General features: G+C 43.8%; 1 protein-coding gene across 1 annotated transcript in view; it reads left to right on the forward strand.

Moving 5' to 3' along the window:
* Positions 1 to 22,534, forward strand: part of abhd3 (abhydrolase domain containing 3, phospholipase) — a 54,156-nt gene continuing 31,622 nt past the window's right edge. The window contains exons 1-3 of the mRNA XM_017718668.2: positions 1 to 231; positions 4,475 to 4,638; positions 16,847 to 17,029. Of these exons, the coding sequence (XP_017574157.1) occupies positions 82 to 231; positions 4,475 to 4,638; positions 16,847 to 17,029 (497 nt within the window). The 5' untranslated portion in view covers positions 1 to 81. The remainder of the gene's footprint in view (positions 232 to 4,474; positions 4,639 to 16,846; positions 17,030 to 22,534) is intronic.

Below are 22,534 nucleotides of genomic sequence, written 5' to 3' on the forward strand. Positions count from 1 at the left end.
CGCGCTCACTCTCGCGCCTGTCTCCGGCTCGCTCTCAGCGGCAGTACCAGCAGCGTCGGTGGAGCTGAAGCGGTGTTGGCCATGATCTCTCTGGATCTGGGCTGGGACGTGCTCGGCGTGTACGTGGAGAACCAGGTCTCGGTGGGTCTGCAGGGCTCGAGCGTGGGGCTGGCGCTCGCGCTGGGCTTCGGGGCCGCCTACGCGTGCTACTACCTCACCTCCATCGCCAAGGTAGGACACCGTGCCGTGCAGTGAGGTCCAGTGAAAAACCATGCAGTGCACGGCTTTCCATAGGATTGCATTGCCCTGCATGGCTTTCCATAGGATTGCATTGCCCTGCACGGCTTTCCATAGGATTGCATTGCCCTGCATGGCTTTCCATAGGATTGCATTGCAGTGCACGGCTTTCCATAGGATTGCATTGCCCTGCACGGCTTTCCATAGGATTGCATTGCCCTGCACGGTTTTCCATAGGATTGCATTGCCCTGCATGGCTTTCCATAGGATTGCATTGCAGTGCACGGCTTTCCATAGGATTGCATTGCCCTGCATGGCTTTCCATAGGATTGCATTGCCCTGCATGGCTTTCCATAGGATTGCATTGCACTGCATGACTTTCCATAGGATTGCATTGCCCTGCATGGCTTTCCATAGGATTGCATTGCACTGCATGACTTTCCATAGGATTGCATTGCCCTGCATGGCTTTCCATAGGATTGCATTGCCCTGCATGGCTTTCCATAGGATTGCATTGCCCTGCATGGCTTTCCATTGAAGGCAAGTACAGTGTATCCCTGCTGAGTCCCACTTCTCCTCTTTATTTCATCCTCATCTCTCCTAACAACGTCACGGCCGTCCTCTCCATCCCTAATATGGTCATTTCCTGCCTCTCAGACTGCAGGGTGTCACCGGCTTTTCCCGTTTTCACCCTTATATCGGCGTCCCAGCACGATTCTGCTCGTTGTCCGGGCATATTCCATCGCTACGGTGAGGATCCGGCTCCATAAAGCCATAAGCGCCGCCTGTGTGTGGATAAGACGGGTTTTCTGTGGAAGTGACCGGCTGCTGTGTCTGTTATGTGCCGGGTGGTCAAGTTCATCGCCAAAAACAACGTCTGGCACCTTATCGGGCATGTAAAGCGCTCCAGACAGGCTGTTCCCGATCACATGTGTAACATATGTTCTAAGTATGACCTCTATACATGTGAAAATGCCCCTTTTCCAGTCCATTTTGGGCGGATTGGCGGCTTCTCTTCCTGCTGCTGCGGCTTTTTGGCGCCCCCTGTGGCGAATGAAGGCGGTGCTTTTTCTCATGACAAAGCAAAAACCCCCTCACCCCTGTGTTAAAGGGGAACGCCAGCGAATTTTCGCATTTTCTGCATAATTAGATGGATGAGAGGTGAACAGAGCGGTTCTGCGGGGTTTGGTGTGAGCCGCTCTGTTCTAGATAAACTTCCAGAGTCTGAGCTGCTCACAGTGGTGGTGATGGGAACCAGACGTCCCCCTTTAAAAGCTCCTACAGAAAGTTCCTACATGAACTGGTTCTGAATTCACTGCCTGATGACTGAGACGCTGTTTTATGAGAGTTTAAAGAACTTCAACTCCATTCATGGTGGAGGGAGACATGCAGGGCGCTGTGCGGCAAAATAGTCCCCAAAGAAAACTCATTATTCCAGATTTTCCACTATTTTCCATCATCAACATTCCATATAAGCTCAGAAGACTCGTGTAGGTTCTCTGGTGGTTCTGGATGGTAAATAAAGTGTCTATATCTGTGTTGTAGTCATGGCGACGTCTGGTTCACATCACCACCACTGTAAAGACGTCTGAACCACTTCACACCGAACCCTCTGAGTCTCTCTGCTCACACCTCACACACTGGAATAGGCAGAAATTCTGAAAAATTGGTGGAATTCCCCTTTAACTCAAGGTCCCTGCAAAGAACAGGATTTTAAGGTGAGCTGCGGTTTTTTCAGGCGCCCACGTGCCTCAGCTTTAATCTTTATGCTGCAGGTTGGTGACCTCCTTTGGAAATATGGACAGCCAATATAATTCTAACAGGGGAAATCCACCGTTTTTCAAAATTTCAGAGCGGTTTGATGCGAAGTGGTTGATTGTAGAGACTGAGTTTCTGAGTTTATATGGCATGTTAATAACAGGAGAATAAAGGAAAATCTGAAATAATAATACATTCATGGGGACTATTTTGTCTCACAGCACCCTGCATGTTATGTATCCCTCCACCAGATAGACTTTAGACCAACATCTTATCTAAACTCTCATAAAACAGCATCTCAGTCATCAGGCAGTGAATTCAGAACCATCTCCTGTAGGAGCTTTCCGTGAGGAGCTTTTAGAGGTGGACGTCTGGTTCCTATCACCACCACTGTGAGCAGTTGTGACTCGGTAAGTTTCTCTAGAGCAGAGCGTTTCACACCAAACCGCTCTGAACCGCTCTGGTTTCGTCACAGTTCCAGAAAGAAAACTTGCAATTTTTAATTTACTTATTTGTTGTTGTGGATTTTAAACATGATAAAAACTTATCAAATCGGTCCGAAGCGCTCATTGACTGACATGCGTTAGAGCTGACTGTCGGGTCCTGGAAATCATGAGTAAATTGCACAAGATAGGATTAAACAGAGACATCAGTGTTACTGTAATTCATAGATATAATACTCATCGTCTATGACTGTAGGTCAGCACTATGGTATACAGTACAGGCGTTATATTACCCAGCCTTGTCTAGAGGCAGTAGATATTAGGCAAGTATAAATAATAAATTATTATTCTTGTTATATTAAACTATGCAAGCCTTGCTGTAAGAGACATATTTCAGTTTCCGTTGGAACTAGAAGGGCTAAAATCTTGAAAACTGTCCAATCAGGACTGACCTCTTTGTGGTATCTAGGCAGATACAGCTCTCCCATTGGTTAGGACTTCAGGAGCTGAACAGAAGGCCTTACACATTAAACTACCTACCAGCGTAATGAGGACAGGACAGAGGAATCAACCAGTCACGCTTTGATTTACAGTTTTGCTGGGATAACAACACTCTAGGCCTTCTGGAAGTTCTAGATACGTCACTGTGAATATGATTTGTGGTCTAAGCAGGTTTTTGGTTCGCTGTTAGGATTGGAAAACTGCAGCGGAGCTATTTACTGAATCACTGTAAAACTGATAAATACAAGTTTAACGTCTGTTGTGAGCTTCAGATAAAAACGTTGGAACGTCTTTTACAAGATTTAAATGTCCGTGTTTAATATAGAGCGGCCAAAAATGTTAATGTGAATCGCTCTAGCTTAGCGCTAAATCCCATAGGGCCTCCAGCAGAAATTAGCATTTGGGTTGTTCTACTGAAACGTCCACTCTTCTGTCTCTCCATAGGGGTCACTGGGGTTACCGATCGTCATCAATCGCTGTCAATCAGGGAACGCTGTCAATCAGGGAACGTCCACTAAAACATGGAATTTAATCCGTTTGTGTTTCTATTTTTCACTTTTACCGCAGAATAAAGTCGGTCACACCAGTGACGTCAGCTGAGAGCTTCATATGAGATCATGAGCTGAATGAGAAGATCTCTGAGAACTGAAACACACAGTGGACTCGCCATGAGCTTTTCTTCATGGATCCTCAGAAAACAGGGGAAAGGAATTCGAGTGACGTCATCTGTGTGACTTTTATTTCAAAATAAGACTTTCTGTTACACGGTGACGCCAGTGACACGACTCCTGGGGAACTTTCATCACATATTCTATAATATCTGTTAGGCATTTGTTTTCTTTGTCATTTAAATCACACATTTGTAATCTTGTGTAGATTGTTGCAGCTGAAATGGCAGAAAAATGTGTTTTTAGGCTCAAAATGTGGCCTCAGCCTTCCCACACGACTGTGAGGACGAGCTCCTCTGTTGGGTTTGGAGTTCCAGATGATTGATCAATAAACCAGAGTTGCTAAATTGAGGCTCAGGAAGGTGAAATTGTTAAAGGAACTTATTGTTTTGTTTTAAAATAGAAATAAATCGTAACCGTAACGTGCTTTCCAGGTGTAATACGTCTGTAAACACAAAAATGGACGTTTCAGTAGAATGACCCATATATGGGAGAACTGGCTGCGACGGTCCCAGGTCTCCACTGGACATTCGAAATGTTGCTAAAATACAGTGTTTAAGAAACCGAGATTGTGGCAGACCTTCAAACAGAATGTGTTTAGATGTATGCGTAAGCCAACAGGATTGGAGGGAGCTTTTTTATTTTAATGCTAAACACACTAAACATCCTCTACTATTCCTCAGATTTTTTATCGCCAGTCGTTCATCACATGGCCCTCGAGCTCCTGATTCATAATGGGCTGCGAACCCCCACATGAGCTCCTAGCCTGCTTCTGAAGGCAGAGCTGGACAGTTCAGTGCTGTATGAGACTCAAAGCCGTCGGGTTTTCACTGAATTCTCTCTGTCTGTCCTCCTGCTGTCTTTCAGAAGCCAAAGCTGATAGCAGGAGGGAAGAAGTTTTATGAATTCCTGAGGGACCACTGCCCCGTGGTGACAGAGACATATTACCCCCCCTTCTGGTGCTGGGAGAGCCGAGTACAGACCCTCCTCCGGCCCTTCGTTACTGCCAAACCCTGGGTCTCCTACAGGAAGTGAGTGTCTCAATGCTTTATTTCATACTAAATTCAAACTGCTCATTATTCATTAACTACTATAAATTATTCGTTAACTACTATAAATTATTCAGTAGCTACTATGAACTCTTCAGTAGCTATTCTGAATTATTCAGTGGCTACTATGAACTCTTCAGTAGCTATTCTCAATTATTCAGTAGCTACTATGAACTCTTCAGTAGCTTCTCTCAATTATTCAGTAGCTACTCTGAATTCTTCAGTAGCTACTATGAACTCTTCAGTAGCTATTCTGAATTATTCAGTAGCTATTCTGAATAATTCAGTAGCTACTATGAACTCTTCAGTAGCTATTCTGAATTATTCAGTAGCTATTCTGAATAATTCAGTAGCTACTATGAACTCTTCAGTAGCTATTCTCAATTATTCAGTAGCTACTATGAACTCTTCAGTATCTTCTATGAATTATTCAGTAGCTACTATGAACTCTTCAGTATCTTCTATGAATTATTCAGTAGCTACTATGAACTCTTCAGTATCTTCTATGAATTATTCAGTAGCTACTATGAACTCTTCAGTATCTTCTATGAATTATTCCGTAACTACTATGAATTAATCAGGATCTGTGAATTATTCCGTATCTTCTATGAATTATTCAGTAATTACTATAAATGATTCAGAAACTACTATGAAGGAACCACATATTAAGTAGCTACTATGAATTATTCAGTATCTGCTATACTATATTTTGATCACGTATTCGCGTGCATACGCCAGGATTGAGTATTTAAGGAATATTAAAGCCAAAAAGGAAAATACAGTTCTTATTCCAAATGTAGTCGAACGTCCAAGACGTGTTTGCTGTCTGATGTTCGCTTCTTTAGTTATATACTGGAGTTACGTGGCTAATTATAGCTAACAAGAAATAACCGATCAGCTTGGTGCCACCGGAATGCCTAGTTCATCACTCACTCATCCAAAACCATGTGGTGGTGTTCAGTATCTAACAGACCTGATTGTGAGGTTTGACACTGTATGTCTCACTGTTATCTATAAACATGGACTGTACATTAACGCGGCTGGGAACAGTAGCCGTCTGGTCAAAGGCTGGGTTTGTCTGCACTTTAGTCCATGTTTAGAGAACAGGGAGTCCCACCGTCAGAAACCACACGATAAGGGACTGTTAGTGATACTGAACATCTGGACATGGTTCGAGGAGAGTCTTTTAGGCTGAGCTATCTCGCTGTACTTGACCTGTGTCCTTCTGCGCGTGTCGTCTGATTATAGCACCTGACCAATCCGAGCCCATCACCGCTCGTGGGGGGGGAGTGGGGGGGGGTCTCCTCAGATTGGCTGTTCAGACTCCTCTCACTGCAGGTTTTATCTGAGTGTCCATTTTTCTTGAGATGGAGCTCTTTGCATATATTTGCATGCTGTTTGATGAGCAGAGAGCTGCGCTCTGCTATGATTGGTTGATGGGCTTGTAGTTGATAGCGATGGACTGTGCTTGGTGTGACGAGGGCCTTCTGTGTAGAGCTGTTCAGTATGACAGTATTTATGGTTATCCTGAGAAATTACATCACAATGTGCTTTTTTGAGTATATCGTGGATATCGTCAGCACTTAAAACGCTTCCCAACTGCGTGGTAAATTACGGCTAGTCCTGTTTTAGTGGATTTAGTGCAGCTCAGTGTGTGAGATGTTGAATACAAATAGTTGTGTTCATTGCTTGTAACACTATTGTGCATTTATTTTGTCTGTTCCAACTTATTAGATACGGTATCGTATAGGTATCGATACGGAACGATATGAAATTCGTTTTATCGTGATAACATTTTTGGCCATATCGCCCAGCCCTGCGAGGACGACATGATAAATTATTTCAGATGTATGAATTCATGAAAAATAAAAGTAATCTATAATCTGTGTAGTTTCACTTTCCAGAACAGCCGTAATTCATTATTACTTGACCGTCGAGAGGTGGAGACACCGCCTCTACACCACAAATACATAAGATAAAATCATGATAACAGTTTTTTAACAGCGATTGCTCTCGGCTTTTGCAAACGCACTGTTTATCATTGAAAAGGCAGGTGTGTCTGCTACACATTAAGATGAATAACACTTCTGTATATAATGTATGACAACCTTCTTTGAGGGCGTTGTCATGTAAATGTGTGTAAAACAGGTGGTCTGACCTGCTGCCTCCCTCTGTTTTGACCTGGAGTCTTTGTTATTGCTGTGCTTACTGAGCCTCTTTGCTCTGGTAGGTTACATTACAGCCCACCAGCTGTTCATATGCGCTCTGCAGTGAACTGAAGTGTTTTAATAATCATAGTCTTGACTGATAGAGCACTTTTCATGCCAGTGGCTGTTTACAGTGCTTTAACAGACAGGTGATGAACAGTAATAGAAGGAATTATGGGTACTAATTTAAAATCATCTAAGACGAGGAAAGAAATTCAAAAGACCATTTATGACATGAAGGAACCATAATTGGAGGAAAAAGGGCTTAAACGCATGTCGAAACATGAGCTAGACCCGAATGCGGACCACTGAAACGGCCAAAATGTGCTTCTCTAAGATGCAGAAGTTTCTTCAGACTGTTTGTCAGTAAAGTTTAAGCTCTTCCCTGTGGATGTCCAGACTCTCGCCTTCTCCTCTCTTCTTGTTAAAGTATTCCTCAGCCCTCAGCTGTTCGGTGGATATCGGATGAAAGGCTGGTGCAACTAAGTGAGAGCAAATTCAGCCAGGATGACTTTGCTAATGACGCGTAGTAGCTGGCTAACATGCACGTGCTACTGTTCTCTCTCTCGTCGATCGACCAGAGCTGCATTCAAAACAAAATAAAAGCAGATTAAAAATAAATTCCGACAGGTGTCTGTTTACCTTGGTGCGCTCCCAAAATTGAAACCTGCGAAACAGTGATTTTGTGTACATGCACTCAGTGAGCCGATCATAAGGTTTCTGCACTTATCAGATTATTTAAATGGCTGGTGTGGTGGTTGGATAGTGTAGTGGGCAACACTACTGCCTTCTGCGCAGATCAGACTGAGGTCTAGAAACCCGATTAATAAATCTGATAAAGAGGCTGGATTTTAGCTCAGTAATCAGATTTCTCAGCGCTGTGAACTCTTACTCTGATTTCTTAGATCAGACTGAGGTCTAGAAACCCGATTAATAAATCTGATAAAGAGGCTGGATTTTAGCTCAGTAATCAGATTTCTCAGTGCTGTGAACTCTTACTCTGATTTCTTAGATCAGACTGAGGTCTAGAAACCCGATTAATAAATCTGATAAATAGGCTGGATTTTAGCTCAGTAATCAGATTTCTCAGCGCTGTGAACTCTTACTCTGATTTCTTAGATCAGACTGAGGTCTAGAAACCCGATTAATAAATCTGATAAAGAGGCTGGATTTCAGCTCAGTAATCAGATTTCTCAGTGCTGTGAACTCTTACTCTGATTTCCTAGATCAGACTGAGGTCTAGAAACCCGATTAATAAATCTGATAAAGAGGCTGGATTTTAGCTCAGTAATCAGATTTCTCAGTGCTGTGAACTCTTACTCTGATTTCTTAGATCAGACTGAGGTCTAGAAACCCAATTAATAAATCTGATAAAGAGGCTGGATTTTAGCTCAGTAATCAGATTTCTCAGTGCTGTGAACTCTTACTCTGATTTCTTAGATCAGACTGAGGTCTAGAAACCTGATTAATAAATCTGATAAAGAGGCTGGATTTTAGCTCAGTAATCAGATTTCTCAGTGCTGTGAACTCTTACTCTGATTTCTTAGATCAGACTGAGGTCTAGAAACCCGATTAATAAATCTGATAAAGAGGCTGGATTTTAGCTCAGTAATCAGATTTCTCAGCGCTGTGGACTCTTACTCTGATTTCCTAGATCAGACTGAGGTCTAGAAACCTGATTAATAAATCTGATAAAGAGGCTGGATTATAGCTCAGTAATCAGATTTCTCAGTGCTGTGAAATCTTACTCTGATTTCTTAGATCAGACCGAGGTCTAGAAACCCGATTAATAAATCTGATAAAGAGGCTGGATTTTAGCTCAGTAATCAGATTTCTCAGCGCTGTGGACTCTTACTCTGATTTCTTAGATCAGACTGAGGTCTAGAAACCCGATTAATAAATCTGATAAAGAGGCTGGATTTTAGCTCAGTAATCAGATTTCTCAGCGCTGTGAACTCTTACTCTGATTTCCTAGATCAGACTGAGGTCTAGAAACCCGATTAATAAATCTGATAAAGAGGCTGGATTTTAGCTCAGTAATCAGATTTCTCAGCGCTGTGAACTCTTACTCTGATTTCCTAGATCAGACTGAGGTCTAGAAACCCGATTAATAAATCTGATAAAGAGGCTGGATTTTAGCTCAGTAATCAGATTTCTCAGCGCTGTGAACTCTTACTCTGATTTCCTAGATCAGACTGAGGTCTAGAAACCCGATTAATAAATCTGATAAAGAGGCTGGATTTTAGCTCAGTAATCAGATTTCTCAGTGCTGTGAACTCTTACTCTGATTTCTTAGATCAGACTGAGGTCTAGAAACCCGATTAATAAATCTGATAAAGAGGCTGGATTTTAGCTCAGTAATCAGATTTCTCAGTGCTGTGAACTCTTACTCTGATTTCTTAGATCAGACTGAGGTCTAGAAACCCGATTAATAAATCTGATAAAGAGGCTGGATTTTAGCTCAGTAATCAGATTTCTCAGTGCTGTGAACTCTTACTCTGATTTCTTAGATCAGACTGAGGTCTAGAAACCCGATTAATAAATCTGATAAAGAGGCTGGATTTTAGCTCAGTAATCAGATTTCTCAGTGCTCTGAACTCTTACTCTGATTTCTTAGATCAGACTGAGGTCTAGAAACCCGATTAATAAATCTGATAAAGAGGCTGGATTTTAGCTCAGTAATCAGATTTCTCAGTGCTGTGAACTCTTACTCTGATTTCTTAGATCAGACTGAGGTCTAGAAACCCGATTAATAAATCTGATAAAGAGGCTGGATTTTAGCTCAGTAATCAGATTTCTCAGTGCTGTGAACTCTTACTCTGATTTCTTAGATCAGACTGAGGTCTAGAAACCCGATTAATAAATCTGATAGAGGCTGGATTATAGCTCAGTAATCAGATTTCTCAGTGCTGTGAACTCTTACTCTGATTTCTTAGATCAGACTGAGGTCTAGAAACCCGATTAATAAATCTGATAAAGAGGCTGGATTTTAGCTCAGTAATCAGATTTCTCAGCGCTGTGAACTCTTACTCTGATTTCTTTCTGATTTCTCAGTCTGAGCATGAGCGAGAACAGATGGTGGTACCAGCTGGAGCAAAACACTTTCAGAGTGACACTGAAACCAAGCATGAAATAACAAATTTAAATATTCTTCGCCTTCTAGATGATGCAAGTTTATATTTTCAGGTAAAGTGGTGCCAAGTTTTTTTTTTAAAGAAAAAGCCGCGTCATGAAGTTTGAGTTTATGTTACGTTTATGTCACATCTTCTTCTGTGAGTTTATCGGCTGGTTGTAAAGCAGAAATCTGATTACTGTCTGACTGGTGTAGACCTGAAGTTTTCCCTATTATCTGATTACTCAAGCAGTTTAAGTTGAGTTAAGTGATACTTTTTTAATCCCACAACGGGGAAATTTCACCTCCACATTTAACCCATCCAGGAAGTGAAACACCACATACACACTAGTGAAGACACACACACTAGGGGGCAGTGAGCACACTTGCCCGGAGCGGTGGGCAGCCCTATCCTCAGTGCCCAGGGAGCAATTGAGGGTTAGATGTCTTGCTCAAGGACACCTCAGTCATGGACCGTCGGCTCTGGGGATCAAACCGGCAACCTTCTGGTCACAGGGCCAGTTCCCTGACCTCCAGCCCACGACTGCCCAAACCTGCTGATGAAACCATATGTAAACCTGTTGATCTGATTACTGACAAAATCTGATTTTCCGCAGTTATCGGATTATTAAGTGCATGTAAACACACTCAGTGATTTTCCAGCCTCCCTTAGAATTAATCAGGCGGTTATTATTTTTGTTACTGTGCCTTGAAGACTGATATATGTAAATGAGCTCTGTTCTGATTGGCTGACCTGTAATTCATTCAAAAAGCAGTCCAGACTGAAACACTCATAATTTAAGCGTGAATATGTTGAACTAAACTGACGCAGACCGAATGAAAGCATGTAACTTTGGACATCACAAAACGATGTATTACAGCTGTTTCTGTATATTGTCTGTTTGGACTCTGAAACTTGAACTGTGTTAATATACAAAAAAAAAAGATGGAAATAATTCTAGTTTGCATCCTGGTGCTGGTTTCAGGGCTGTAATAGTGGCTCTGTCTTCATGTGGGAGAGCAATTGAGCTGCATTGTGTGTTGGCTTCAGCTGAGAAACACCTTTAGGTGTTCTGCTGAGCACGTTTACGGTATAAAGGGGGATTCAGGGTGTCATAAGTCACCTGAGCTACAGGATTTGTGCTCCATGTTCATTCACTCTGGAGTTAATCCTCAGGACTTGTTGTGAGGGCCGAGGCAGATGGGTCTTCTCTGCAGGTTTCTCTGTGGGAGGTGGGGGTTTAACAGCACACGCTTCACTCCAGTCTTTCGGATTAGCTTCAGGGCCAACATTCAATAATTAAACGAGTGTAAGTGGGTTTATGCTGTAATGTATCTCACGCTTGGCACCGTCTGGAGTAATCAGATACATTACGTCTTTAGAGTTCGCTGGAGGCCGAGGGGGAGAAGATACTGTGCTACAGCACTGCTGTCGGGACAAAACCTCATATCTTCAGTTTTAGTGTTTTTCAGCTTTTTATTTAATTTGAAAAAACCGTTGGTCCCATACATTGTGTGTAAATTTCATGATGAGTGGACTAAAAGAAACGGCCCAAAGGTACTTGGAAAAAATTCTGGTTCCATTGACTTACATTAAAAGTGCAGTAGGTTTTTTCCTTCTCCTGTAAAATGACCATTTTGGAGATGCGAGGTTTTGAATCAACAACTGTGATAATTACTTACACATGTTTTTTTTCTTTAAAATGTCAGGAAAGGACACACATCAATTTAATATAATAAAAAATTGTCCTCTACTTACAAACACAAACGTGGTATGAACTGAAAGTTTACAGTCTGCACTTTCCGCAGCATCTGCATCGTTTCAGGGAGCTGTGAATTCAACTAAATGAGCAGAGTTCAATTTAGGCCCACTTACATTTCTTATCATTACCCCTAGCCCTTGTTTTCGAGTGCTGCCCCGTGGAACTGGGTTACAGGTTAGTGGTTGAAATCTTCCGTCTGAAATGGGACCCTCAAGTAAAAAGAGCATCACTTCATTAACAGCTACAAGCGCCGCTCTGTAGTGCCAACGGCAACACCCTCAATTACATCACTGTGCCATCCAGATGTACCAGCACTGAGACAGGATGGGACAGTCAGAGACCACCTCAGTCAGAGGCCGCCTCTACCAGTGCAGCTTCTAAAGCTTTACCATCAAGTCTCCAAACAGAGATCCTCTTAGCTTCTATTTGATATTTAGCCCATTAAACTGTAAACACTGTTTGACCAGAGGAGGACGGGTCTGGTGAGTCTTGGATCCCCAAGGTTTCTTCCTCCAGACTGAGGGAGTTCTTCCTTGCCACCGTCGCCTCTGGCTCGCTCACTGGGGGATCTATGTTGTAACTGTGTGTTTTCAGACTTCTGTGAAGCTGCTTTGTGACGTTGTTGTAAAAAGCGCTACACAAATAAACTTGAAAACTTGAACTGTACGCGACCCTCCCCGTCTGCAGTGACCGCAGAGGAGAGGAAGGTGTGAACAGAACGAGGGAATCAGGGGGGCTGATGAAATGGGGAGGAATGTCTGATTGTGTCGAGGTTCTCTCTGCAGTGTGGATTGATGAGAAGAGCAGAGAGGCCCGTCTGATGAGGGAGGGGCCGGGTCTGCTCAGCAGTGCCGGCTCTGTGGGCTGTTGTGCTGCTCCGAGTGACTGAAGGTGGTGCTCTGGCACTCAAGGGCGTTTGTTTGACCGGCTGCGGCAGCTGCGCATTCTCTCCTCGGTCGCATCGGAGAAACACGTGATGTCATCCGCCAGAGCCTGTCTGAGAGCGCGAGGCTGGCGGCGGCCCAGACTCGGGTGTGAAATCACGACATCTGCTCTGAAACAGATCCTACAGCCAGCGCTAAACCCAGAGCCGCGTTCGACTCGCTCTGGCACGCTCAGCTTATCCAACCTCTCACATGCATATGCATAAACTATTCATATATGCAAATTAACACATGCATGTATGCATACAGTGCTGTGCAGAAAGACCACGGCTCATTTATTTAACTTCCAGTCAGAGCAGAAGTTCAGGAGACGTTTCTGAGGAGATGCATGATAACAGCACTTTAAAAAAAAAGATGGTTCTTCAAAGGTTCTTTAGTAAAGAAAATGCTCAAAGAACCCTCTGCATCATGAAAGTGTTCCTCAGATGGAGAATATGCTGTAGATGGTTCTATAGGGAAGCTTTTTGAAAAGAGTTCTATGTAGCATCAAAAAGGGTTCTTGTATTGTTAAGGTGTCAAGGTGGTAACAATAGAAGAACCCTTTTGGGTGCTATATAGAACCTTAGAGTTCTGTGTAGCATCAAAACGGGTTCTGCTATTGTTAAGCTCATAACACTGGAAGAACCATCTATAGCACCTTCTGACACAATCTGAAGAGCCTTTTCATGATGTGAAGAACCCTTAAATCATGTGAAGGGCTCTTTAGTAAAGAAAATGCTTAAAGAACCCTTTGCGTGCCTAAACAGTTCCTTGCATCATGTAAGGGTTCTTCAGATGGAAAATGTGCTCCAGGTGGTTCTGTATAGGAGATATTTTTGAAACTGGTTCTATGTAGCACCACTTTGCTATTTTTGTGAAGGATAGAGTTTATATTCATCTTAATTATGTTTAGTATTATTTATATTGTCTATATAGTAACAAGTAAACTGTGAAAACCTTGTTAAGCACTTAACAAGGTTCATTACTTGCTTGTTACTTCTCATTTCTTCGTTGTGGTCCCTTTGCTGCTGTACCACTGAGAATTTCCCTGTTGTGGGAATAATAAAGGAACTTTATCGGATCTTTATATTGCCATTTTCTTTACTAAAGAACCCTTAAAGAACCATTGTTTAAGAGTGCATACATCAAGAAGGAGAAGGTCAACGTGAAAAAACAGGAGTTTCCAGAAACTGATGAAAAGCTCCAAGGAAAATGTGGCTCCTAACAACCACCTGGAAGACCTGGTCGACCCTAAAACCTCCCCCAGCAGATAAACAGCACTGAAAGCTTTGATCTCTGAGAGAGAGGAGAAGATCAAGCTGCTTCAGATCTGAAAACATCCACAGGGGTTTCTGTCCATCCTTCCACTGTGAGAAGACCACTCAGCGCTGTGGGTCTGAAAGGAGGTGTAGCTGATCAAGAAGAACCTCAGAGGTCCCACTGAAGTGTGATGTAGTTTCCTTTGCTTTCATGTGGTGGTTTATGGCAAACAGGATGAAAATTTACCCACTTTTAGCTTTTTTAGGTCACGTTATTTGTACAAATTTGACCTCAGCATTAAGAAAGCAGCGTTATTAAATGAGACGAGTAGATCAAACGGCAGAAATAGCCCCTTTTTGCTGCTGCTTTAAAGGGTTAAAGCTACTTCAGGACAGCAGCTGCTGGAAATATTGCTTTGCTGATAAAACAGAGCTGAACTGCTGATGGAGAACTTCTGGGTGAGAGCTCTTCTCCTCCTCCGTGAGCGCGATGCTGCGAGCGCTCGGAGCAGAGCGGAGGCTGATCCTGGAGTGCATATTTAATACAGGCTCTGAAATTACACTCTGGTTTAGCGAGATCTCTCGCTGGGAGAGGAGCTGAGTCAGTGCCGAGAGCGTCGACTGTAATCCAGCACTCAAACGCTCCCGATCCGCTGCGGCGTCACCCCGTCAGGCCCACGCTGAACTTCTGCCATCAACTGATGATGCGTTCAAAGCCTGGAAATGAGGAGTTAGTGCTGGACAAAATGGCAAAAATATAACCTGATATTTCAAGAGATTTTAACGATACATGAGATTTACATCATCTGATAAACTGGAAGAGACGAAAAAAACCACCACAAATACCAACAAAGCTATTAATACGAATTATTTTCATTCAGCGTGTCACGCGCGGCGTCTGAAGCCAATTCAGGAGGACTAGTTATGCTCGAGTTGTTCGGTGTTCTTGCAGTACTGACGATTTCCATGATATGCTCAGAAAAATGTTCATTCACTCACTCACTCACTCGTTCATTCACTCATTCACTCACTCAGTCGTTCATTCACTGGTTCATTCGTTTGTTTGTTCACTTGTTTGTTCCTTCACTCGTTCATTCACTTGTTCGTTCACTTGTTTGTTTGTTCGTTCACTCATTCGTTTGTTCGTTCACTCGTTCGTTCACTTGTGCGTTTGTTCGTTCACTAGTTTTTTACATTCGTTCGTTCACTCGTTCGTTTGTTCGTTCACTCGTTCGTTTGTTCGTGCTCGTTTGTTCACTCGTTTTTATGTTCGTTCATTCATTCACTCGTTCGCTCACTCGTTCACTCGCTCATTCGTTCACCTGCTCGTTCGCTCACTCATTTGTTCACTTGCTTATTCGTTCACTCGCTCAATCGCTCATTCACTCGCTCATCTTTAAGATACAGTAAGATAATCCTTTATTTGTCCCACGGTGAGGAAATTCAAGACCTAAAATATTTAACCAGTTAGTCCAGATGAGGTCGCAGTAGCAGTTGGGAGAACAGAAAATCCCGAGCAACCCTGTCCCCCTGATTCTGGAGGACCCCAAGCTGCTCCCAGGCCAACTTGGAGATATAAACCCTCCAGCAGGTCCTATGACGACTCGTCCCAGTCCGCCGTGCCTGGTAAACCCCCACCGGAAGCATCTTCATATCACTGAAGAATTGGGGGGGGGGGTGATAATAAATAACTGCCCCCCTCTTTGAAGGCGTATGATCCCTAAATGTGACTAAAGCCCAGCAGTGAGGAGCTGAACTTTCCCCCCCTCTGCTGTCCCTGCAGACGGGCAGGGGCGCCTGCAGAGCAGCGCCAGTAGCTGTTAATGAAGTGATGCTCTTTTATTAGAGGGTCTCATTTCAGAGGGAAGATCTCAACCACTGCCCCTTATAACTCACTAACTCAGTGCAAGGCGACACTCAGAAACAAGGGGTAGGGATGAAAATTAGAAACGAGATTGGGCCTTGCTCACCATTCTCTGGGTGGCCCCCTAGTGGTTATGCAGAGGATCACTCGTTTTTCACTCACAGTCCAGTTCACTTATTTTCTCTCATGTTGTCCGTTAACTGACCACACATGAACACATACTGTATACATAATGCATTTGCTTTTCTGCTGTAGGTATTTATATGGACATTTGAAGTAAAATCACTGGAGCCCATATACTATAAACAACAAACTGACTGCTAGCAAAAGTTAGAAGAGAACACAGGTTTGCTTCTAGATTTATCTAGATTACTACCCGTCATTGGGATTCTTATGGATTTGGATCGATGCAGATATGCTTTACATGCGAAGGACATTAGCAGGCTCATTATGTGGATGTGTGTATATGGGAGTTTGGTCTGTGGTCACCAAGCCTTTTCCTGCAGGGATCATCATGACTGGGTAGAATTAGCTTAAACTGCACTTTAGATTTCCAGGTTTTGCTTCATTTAGAGATCAGGAAATCTTACACCCTCGTGTTTGAAAGCAATTTCAAGACTTATTTGAACAGAATGTGCTTAATGTTGTACTTTGCGCCTTCACTGGTGTGAGAAGATGAATGTTAGTGAACAGTTTAGAGGTCAACGTGATTTTCATGTTGAGTTTCTCCAGAGAACCTGTTGTAGTCTGAAGCTTAATTAAGATTTTATTTATTTTTACATATTTTAAGTGTAATTTCATCATTAATCAGTCCGCTTTAAAGAGGTTACGTAAGAGACCAGTTACCAGGATAGTGGACCTTAGACTGGAGTTATATCCTCCCTGTGAACAGCATGTGGGTAAATATCTAGTAGAGTAACACATTATTTATTTATGTAGGTGAACATGCTTCTGACTGCACTTTGCAGATTCGGGTGTAAAGCTACACCTAAAATTGTTTGCTCTTGTAAGTGTTCATGGTTCATTCATGTTTGTGTGGCTGTTTGTGTATGTGTCCTGCAGTGAGCTGATCAGGGCACCAGATGGAGGCCAGATTTCTCTGGACTGGTTTGATAATGATTCCAGCACCTCCCACCCAGACCCATCAAGCCGCCCCACCGTCCTGCTGCTGCCTGGCCTGACCGGAACCAGCCGAGAGTCCTACATCCTGCACATGGTCCAGCAGAGCCGCGAGCTGGGATACAGGCAAGTCATAACCAAAGCCAAACATTTCCCCCGTAACTCAGCTCAAATGCAAATATCCAAGTCTTCAGATTTGGCAGCCTTACAATTTAGTCATGTTACATAAGGAGGTAGGCATGTGAACATGGTGAACAAGCTTCCGGTTGGTGAAGCATGGGGTAGTTGCCTGAGCAATCAAACCCCACTCTGCTGCATGGAAAGCAGCAGTGTTAGAAACCTGAATCCCCACTCCAACCCGTAAACCATAAGCCCAAATCCCCACTCCAATCCCCAACCCATGAGCCCGAATCCCCACTCCAACCCATAAACCATAAGCCCGAATCCCCACTCCAACCCGTAAACCATAAGCCCGAATCCCCACTCCAACCCATAAACCATAAGCCCGAATCCCCACTCCAATCCCCACTCCAATCCCCAACCCATGAGCCCGAATCCCCACTCCAACCCGTAAACCATGAGCCCGAATCCCCACTCCAATCCTTAACCCATGAGCCCGAATCCCCACTCCAACCCGTAAACCATGAGCCCGAATCCCCACTCCAACCCGTAAACCATGAGCCCGAATCCCCACTCCAATCCTTAACCCATGAGCCCGAATCCCCACTCCAACCCGTAAACCATGAGCCCGAATCCCCACTCCAATCCTTAACCCATGAGCCCGAATCCCCACTCCAATCCTTAACCCATGAGCCCGAATCCCCACTCCAACCCGTAAACCATGAGCCCGAATCCCCACTCCAATCCTTAACCCATGAGCCCGAATCCCCACTCCAACCCGTAAACCATGAGCCCGAATCCCCACTCCAATCCTTAACCCATGAGCCCGAATCCCCACTCCAACCCGTAAACCATGAGCCCGAATCCCCACTCCAACCCGTAAACCATGAGCCCGAATCCCCACTCCAACCCGTAAACCATGAGCCCGAATGTCCACTCCAACCCGTAAACCATGAGCCCGAATGTCCACTCCAACCTGTAAACCATGAGCCCGAATCCCCACTCCAATCCTTAACCCATGAGCCCGAATCCCCACTCCAACCCGTAAACCATGAGCCTGAATACCCACTCCAAACCCCAACCCATGAGCCCGAATCCCCACTCCAACCCGTAAACCATGAGCCCGAATCCCCACTCCAATCCCTAACCCATGAGCCCGAATCCCCACTCCAATCCCTAACCCATGAGCCCGAATCCCCACTCCAACCCGTAAACCATGAGCCCGAATCCCCACTCCAATCCCTAACCCATGAGCCCAAGTCCAAAACCCACAAGCCCAAAACCAGAAAATGTTCCCCACCATAGGTCCAATTCTAACTAACACTTACACCAAGCTAAACTCCATCTCCACCTCCAAACCAAACTCACCCTTAAACACAGTCTCACACCATGCATAACTCATCCTGACCCAAAAACTTATCACCCACTTTAACGCTAAATCAAAGCCCATTTTCTGCCCCAAAGTCAGCCTCAACCCTAAACCCAACCTAAATCCCAACCTGAACCCTAAGCCTAACCCAAAATCCAACTATACCCGCAAAAGCCAACAGAACCCAAATTCTTGCCCATCCACATCGCCATTCCTATTTCCACAACCCAACTTAACACCAACCAAATTAATCCTCCTCAAACCCAACTCCAGTCACATTCCCATCCCAATCCTAAGCCCATCACCATCACCAAACACAACCCAAACCCAATCCTAAACCCAGCCCCGTCACCAAACACAACCCAAACCCAATGTAACACCAACCAAATTAATCCTCCTCACACCCAACTCCAGTCACATCCCAATCCTAAGCCCATCACCAAACACAACCCAAACCCAACACCAGCCAAACTAAACCCCATCCTCAAACCCAACTCCAGTCACACCCCATCCCAATCCTAAACCCAGCCCCATCACCAAACACAACCCAAACCCAATGTAACACCAACAAAATTAATCCTCATCTTCAAACCCATCTCAATCCTAAACTCTTCAACCAACACCATCCTAATTCCCAACCCTATACCCCCATACCCATCTCCATCCTCAGTCCCATGCCCAAACCCATCTCCATCCTCACTACCTGTAGTGCTGTATGTAAATATTTATTGGCGGGGAGGTCCAGATGTGTTTGAAAGCAGGCAGTCTGCTGCACCTGTGCCAGAATAACACCTGTAGCTGTGGTTGCACTTCAGTATCTGAGCAAGAGCAGCAGCAGGTGTGAGAGCCACATCAAAAGAGGAAGCCACACTGACTAGAAAGAGAACAGAGGAAGAGGGAGTGGTGAGAGAGGGAGGGAGAGGTAGCACTGAACAGCTGAGCCCAGCATTAAAGCTGCACTGAGCTGAGCTGAGCGACCCTGCTTGTCAGACACGGTGATTAACACACAGGCAGAGAGAACTATGGGTAATGGGGGTTTAAAGCCCACTCAGCATCTTGTAGCTGGAGCCCACCTGCTGTGTTTAATGAATTAAAGCTTAGCTCAGTAGTCCAAATCACTCTGACTTAATACTGCAGCAAAAAAAAAAAAAAAAAAAAAATCACTCAGTCTAGCCAATCACTGACCGCCACTGGACACTTTCATTCTGGAGCAGGTGCTCTGAGAGAAAGCAAAACTGCTCTGAGCTTATTGGTTAAACTTCTTCGTCAATTCTAATATGATTTGGGCTGTTTTTACATGTAATTGTGATCATCCCTAATATTTTTGCAAGTGATGCTGCAATAAATTGAGAAAATAATACAAAATATAACAAACAACTTGTATATTTAGGTGCGTTAGGCACATTAAATCACTTTAAAAATCTTAAAAACATTGATTTTTGTAAAGTCACTGATAATATACACAGATCAGGCGTAACATCATGACCACCACACTCACTGTCCATCTTATCAGCTCCACTTACTGTATAGCTGCACTTTGTAGTTCTACAATTACAGACTGTAGTCCATCTGTTTCTCTGATACTCTGTTACCCTGTTCTTCAGTGGTCAGGACCCCCATGGACCCTCACAGAGCAGGTACTATTTGGGTGGTGGATCATTCTCAGCACTGCAGTAACACTGACGGGGTGGTGGTGTGTTAGTGTGTGCTGTGCTGTGCTGGTGCGAGTGGATCAGACAGCAGTGCTGCTGGAGGTTTTAAACACTGCGTCCACTCACTGTCCACTCTATAAGACACTTCTACCTTGTCGGTCCACCTTGTAGATGTAAAGTCAGAGACGACAGCTCATCTGCTGCTGCACAGTTTGTGTTGGTCATCCTCTAGTCCTTAATCAGTGGTCACAGGACACTGTTGGCTGGATATTCCTGGTTGGTGGACTATTCTCAGTCCAGCAGTGACACTGAGGGGTTTAAAAACTCCAGCAGCACTGCTGTGTCTGATCCACTCAGACCAGCACAACACACACTAACACACCACCACCACATCAGCGTTACTTCAGTGCTGAGAATGATCCACCATCCAAACAGTACCTGCTCTGTGAGGGTCCATGGGGGTCCTGACCACTGAAGAACAGGGTAAAAGGGGGTAAATGAGAAAATGAGATGTAATGTAATAAATCACTTGTTGAACTTTAGAATAACTCAAATCAGTTTGCATTGTTGTCCATGTAGTTACTGAATAATAATATATAATAAACCTGCGATTCAAAGGAGTTAAACGGCTTGCCTGGTTGCCGATATGCACAGTTAACCTTAAAATTTATATTGTGGCATGTCCACAGTTTTGGAAACCCTACAAAGTCTTTACTTAGTATCGCCTCCATTGGCAGATTTCACAGCTTGCAGATGTGTTTTATAGCCAGCAATGAGTCTTTGGTACTTGTTTCAGGAATTTTCACCCACCCTTCCTTGCAGAACGCTTCTACTTCCATGATATTCCTGGGCTGTCTTGTGTATACAGCAGGTTTAAGATCTACCCACAGATCTTCAGGTCAGGGGACTGTGAGGAGCTTTCCAAAAGCTTCAGCTTGAGTTTTTTTGAAGCAGCTCCTGGAGGACTTTGACATGTGTTTTGGATCATTGCCCTCAATTGACAGTGGACACTTCTTTTCATCAAATGCTGCTCCTTTTGTTTCTCCTTACATACCTGTGGTGTTTGTGACTGGAGAGTCCTGTTTTTACCTTATTGGTTCACAACACTTGTTTCCAAAACACCTGTGGCTTATCTCGGTGCTGTTCTACATACCTAAGACGTTGACGTGTGTGATGAAGTCGCAGGTAAAATCTTGATGACTCTTCAATGCAGATCATGTTTGTGCCCCATGACTCCTGCGTCAGCTGAACCTTGCTGAAGGTCTTCTGCTGTCATACTGGTTATAGCTCTTTTTTCTGTTGTATGTTATGCTGATTGGAAGTTGCAACCTTATATACACACGGCGTAATATTTAAATATGTTTTCATTCATGCATTACTGCATAATCAGTGGGGTTTTTTTCTCTAGAGTGGTTCTAGTTCATTTTTCATATACTTCTGTTATAATCGTGATTAATTATGTTGGCTTGGAAGAAAAAAAAAAAAAAACTGAGCAAGAACCACCCTTGAACCAACCTTGCCCGATCCTAGAACCTGTACCCAAAGGATACTGGATGTACAGTTTTCGTACAGCAATTGTCCAAAAACACATTTTTCAAAAAGGAAATCTCTCATGTTGTCCTTCATAGGCATTACATATATACTAGCATACATATTAGCAGCCACCTGGGATAACAGTGGTGTTGCAATATCTTTGCAACCACCTGGGATACCATAGAAATGACCTAGTAACACATCAGCAACCACCTGGGATACCATAGAATTGGTCTAGCAACACCTTAGCAACCACCGGGAATACTATAGCAAAGGTCTGTTAACACCTTAACAACCACCTGGGACAACATAGAAATTGCCTAACACCTTAGTAGCCACCTGAGATACCATAGCAAGGGCCTAGTAACACCTTAGCGGCCACCTGGGATACCATAACAAAGGCTTAGTAACACTTTAGCAACCACTTGGGATACCATAGAAAAGGCCTAGCAACACCTTAGCAACCACCCAGGATAATATAGTGACCTAGAAACACCTTAATGAGCACTTGAGATAATATAGCAAAGGTCTACCTGCACCTTAATGACCACCTGGGATACCTTAGCAATGGTCTAGCTAAACCTTCCTGCAGGTTCTTTGCAGTCCTGCAGGGTTTGGTTTGCCTTTTCCAGCCAGCAGTGAAGCAGCTCTGTTTGAGGGCGTTTTAATCTTCGATCTGCCTTGACTTGAGAAGTTATTACACTCTCTCGTCACCTCATTAGTCCTAATTACAGTTCTTGACCTGCCTAACTAGTCCTAATGAGCCAGTTAAGGCCGAATGAGTTAGAAGTTCTGAGACTTGGGTGTCCAAGTGTTTTTTTCTTTTATAACTTTTACATGTTCATCAAATATGTAGGAACAGTGGGGTGGGAGAGAGGGATTTCAGGGGAGAGCATTTATTTTTATTTATTTATTTGTTATTGTACATCTTGTTTTCTGTTTAGTATTAAAAATAAA

The sequence above is a fragment of the Pygocentrus nattereri genome, chromosome 2 (genome assembly GCF_015220715.1).
Source record: "Pygocentrus nattereri isolate fPygNat1 chromosome 2, fPygNat1.pri, whole genome shotgun sequence".
NCBI lineage: Eukaryota > Metazoa > Chordata > Actinopteri > Characiformes > Serrasalmidae > Pygocentrus > Pygocentrus nattereri.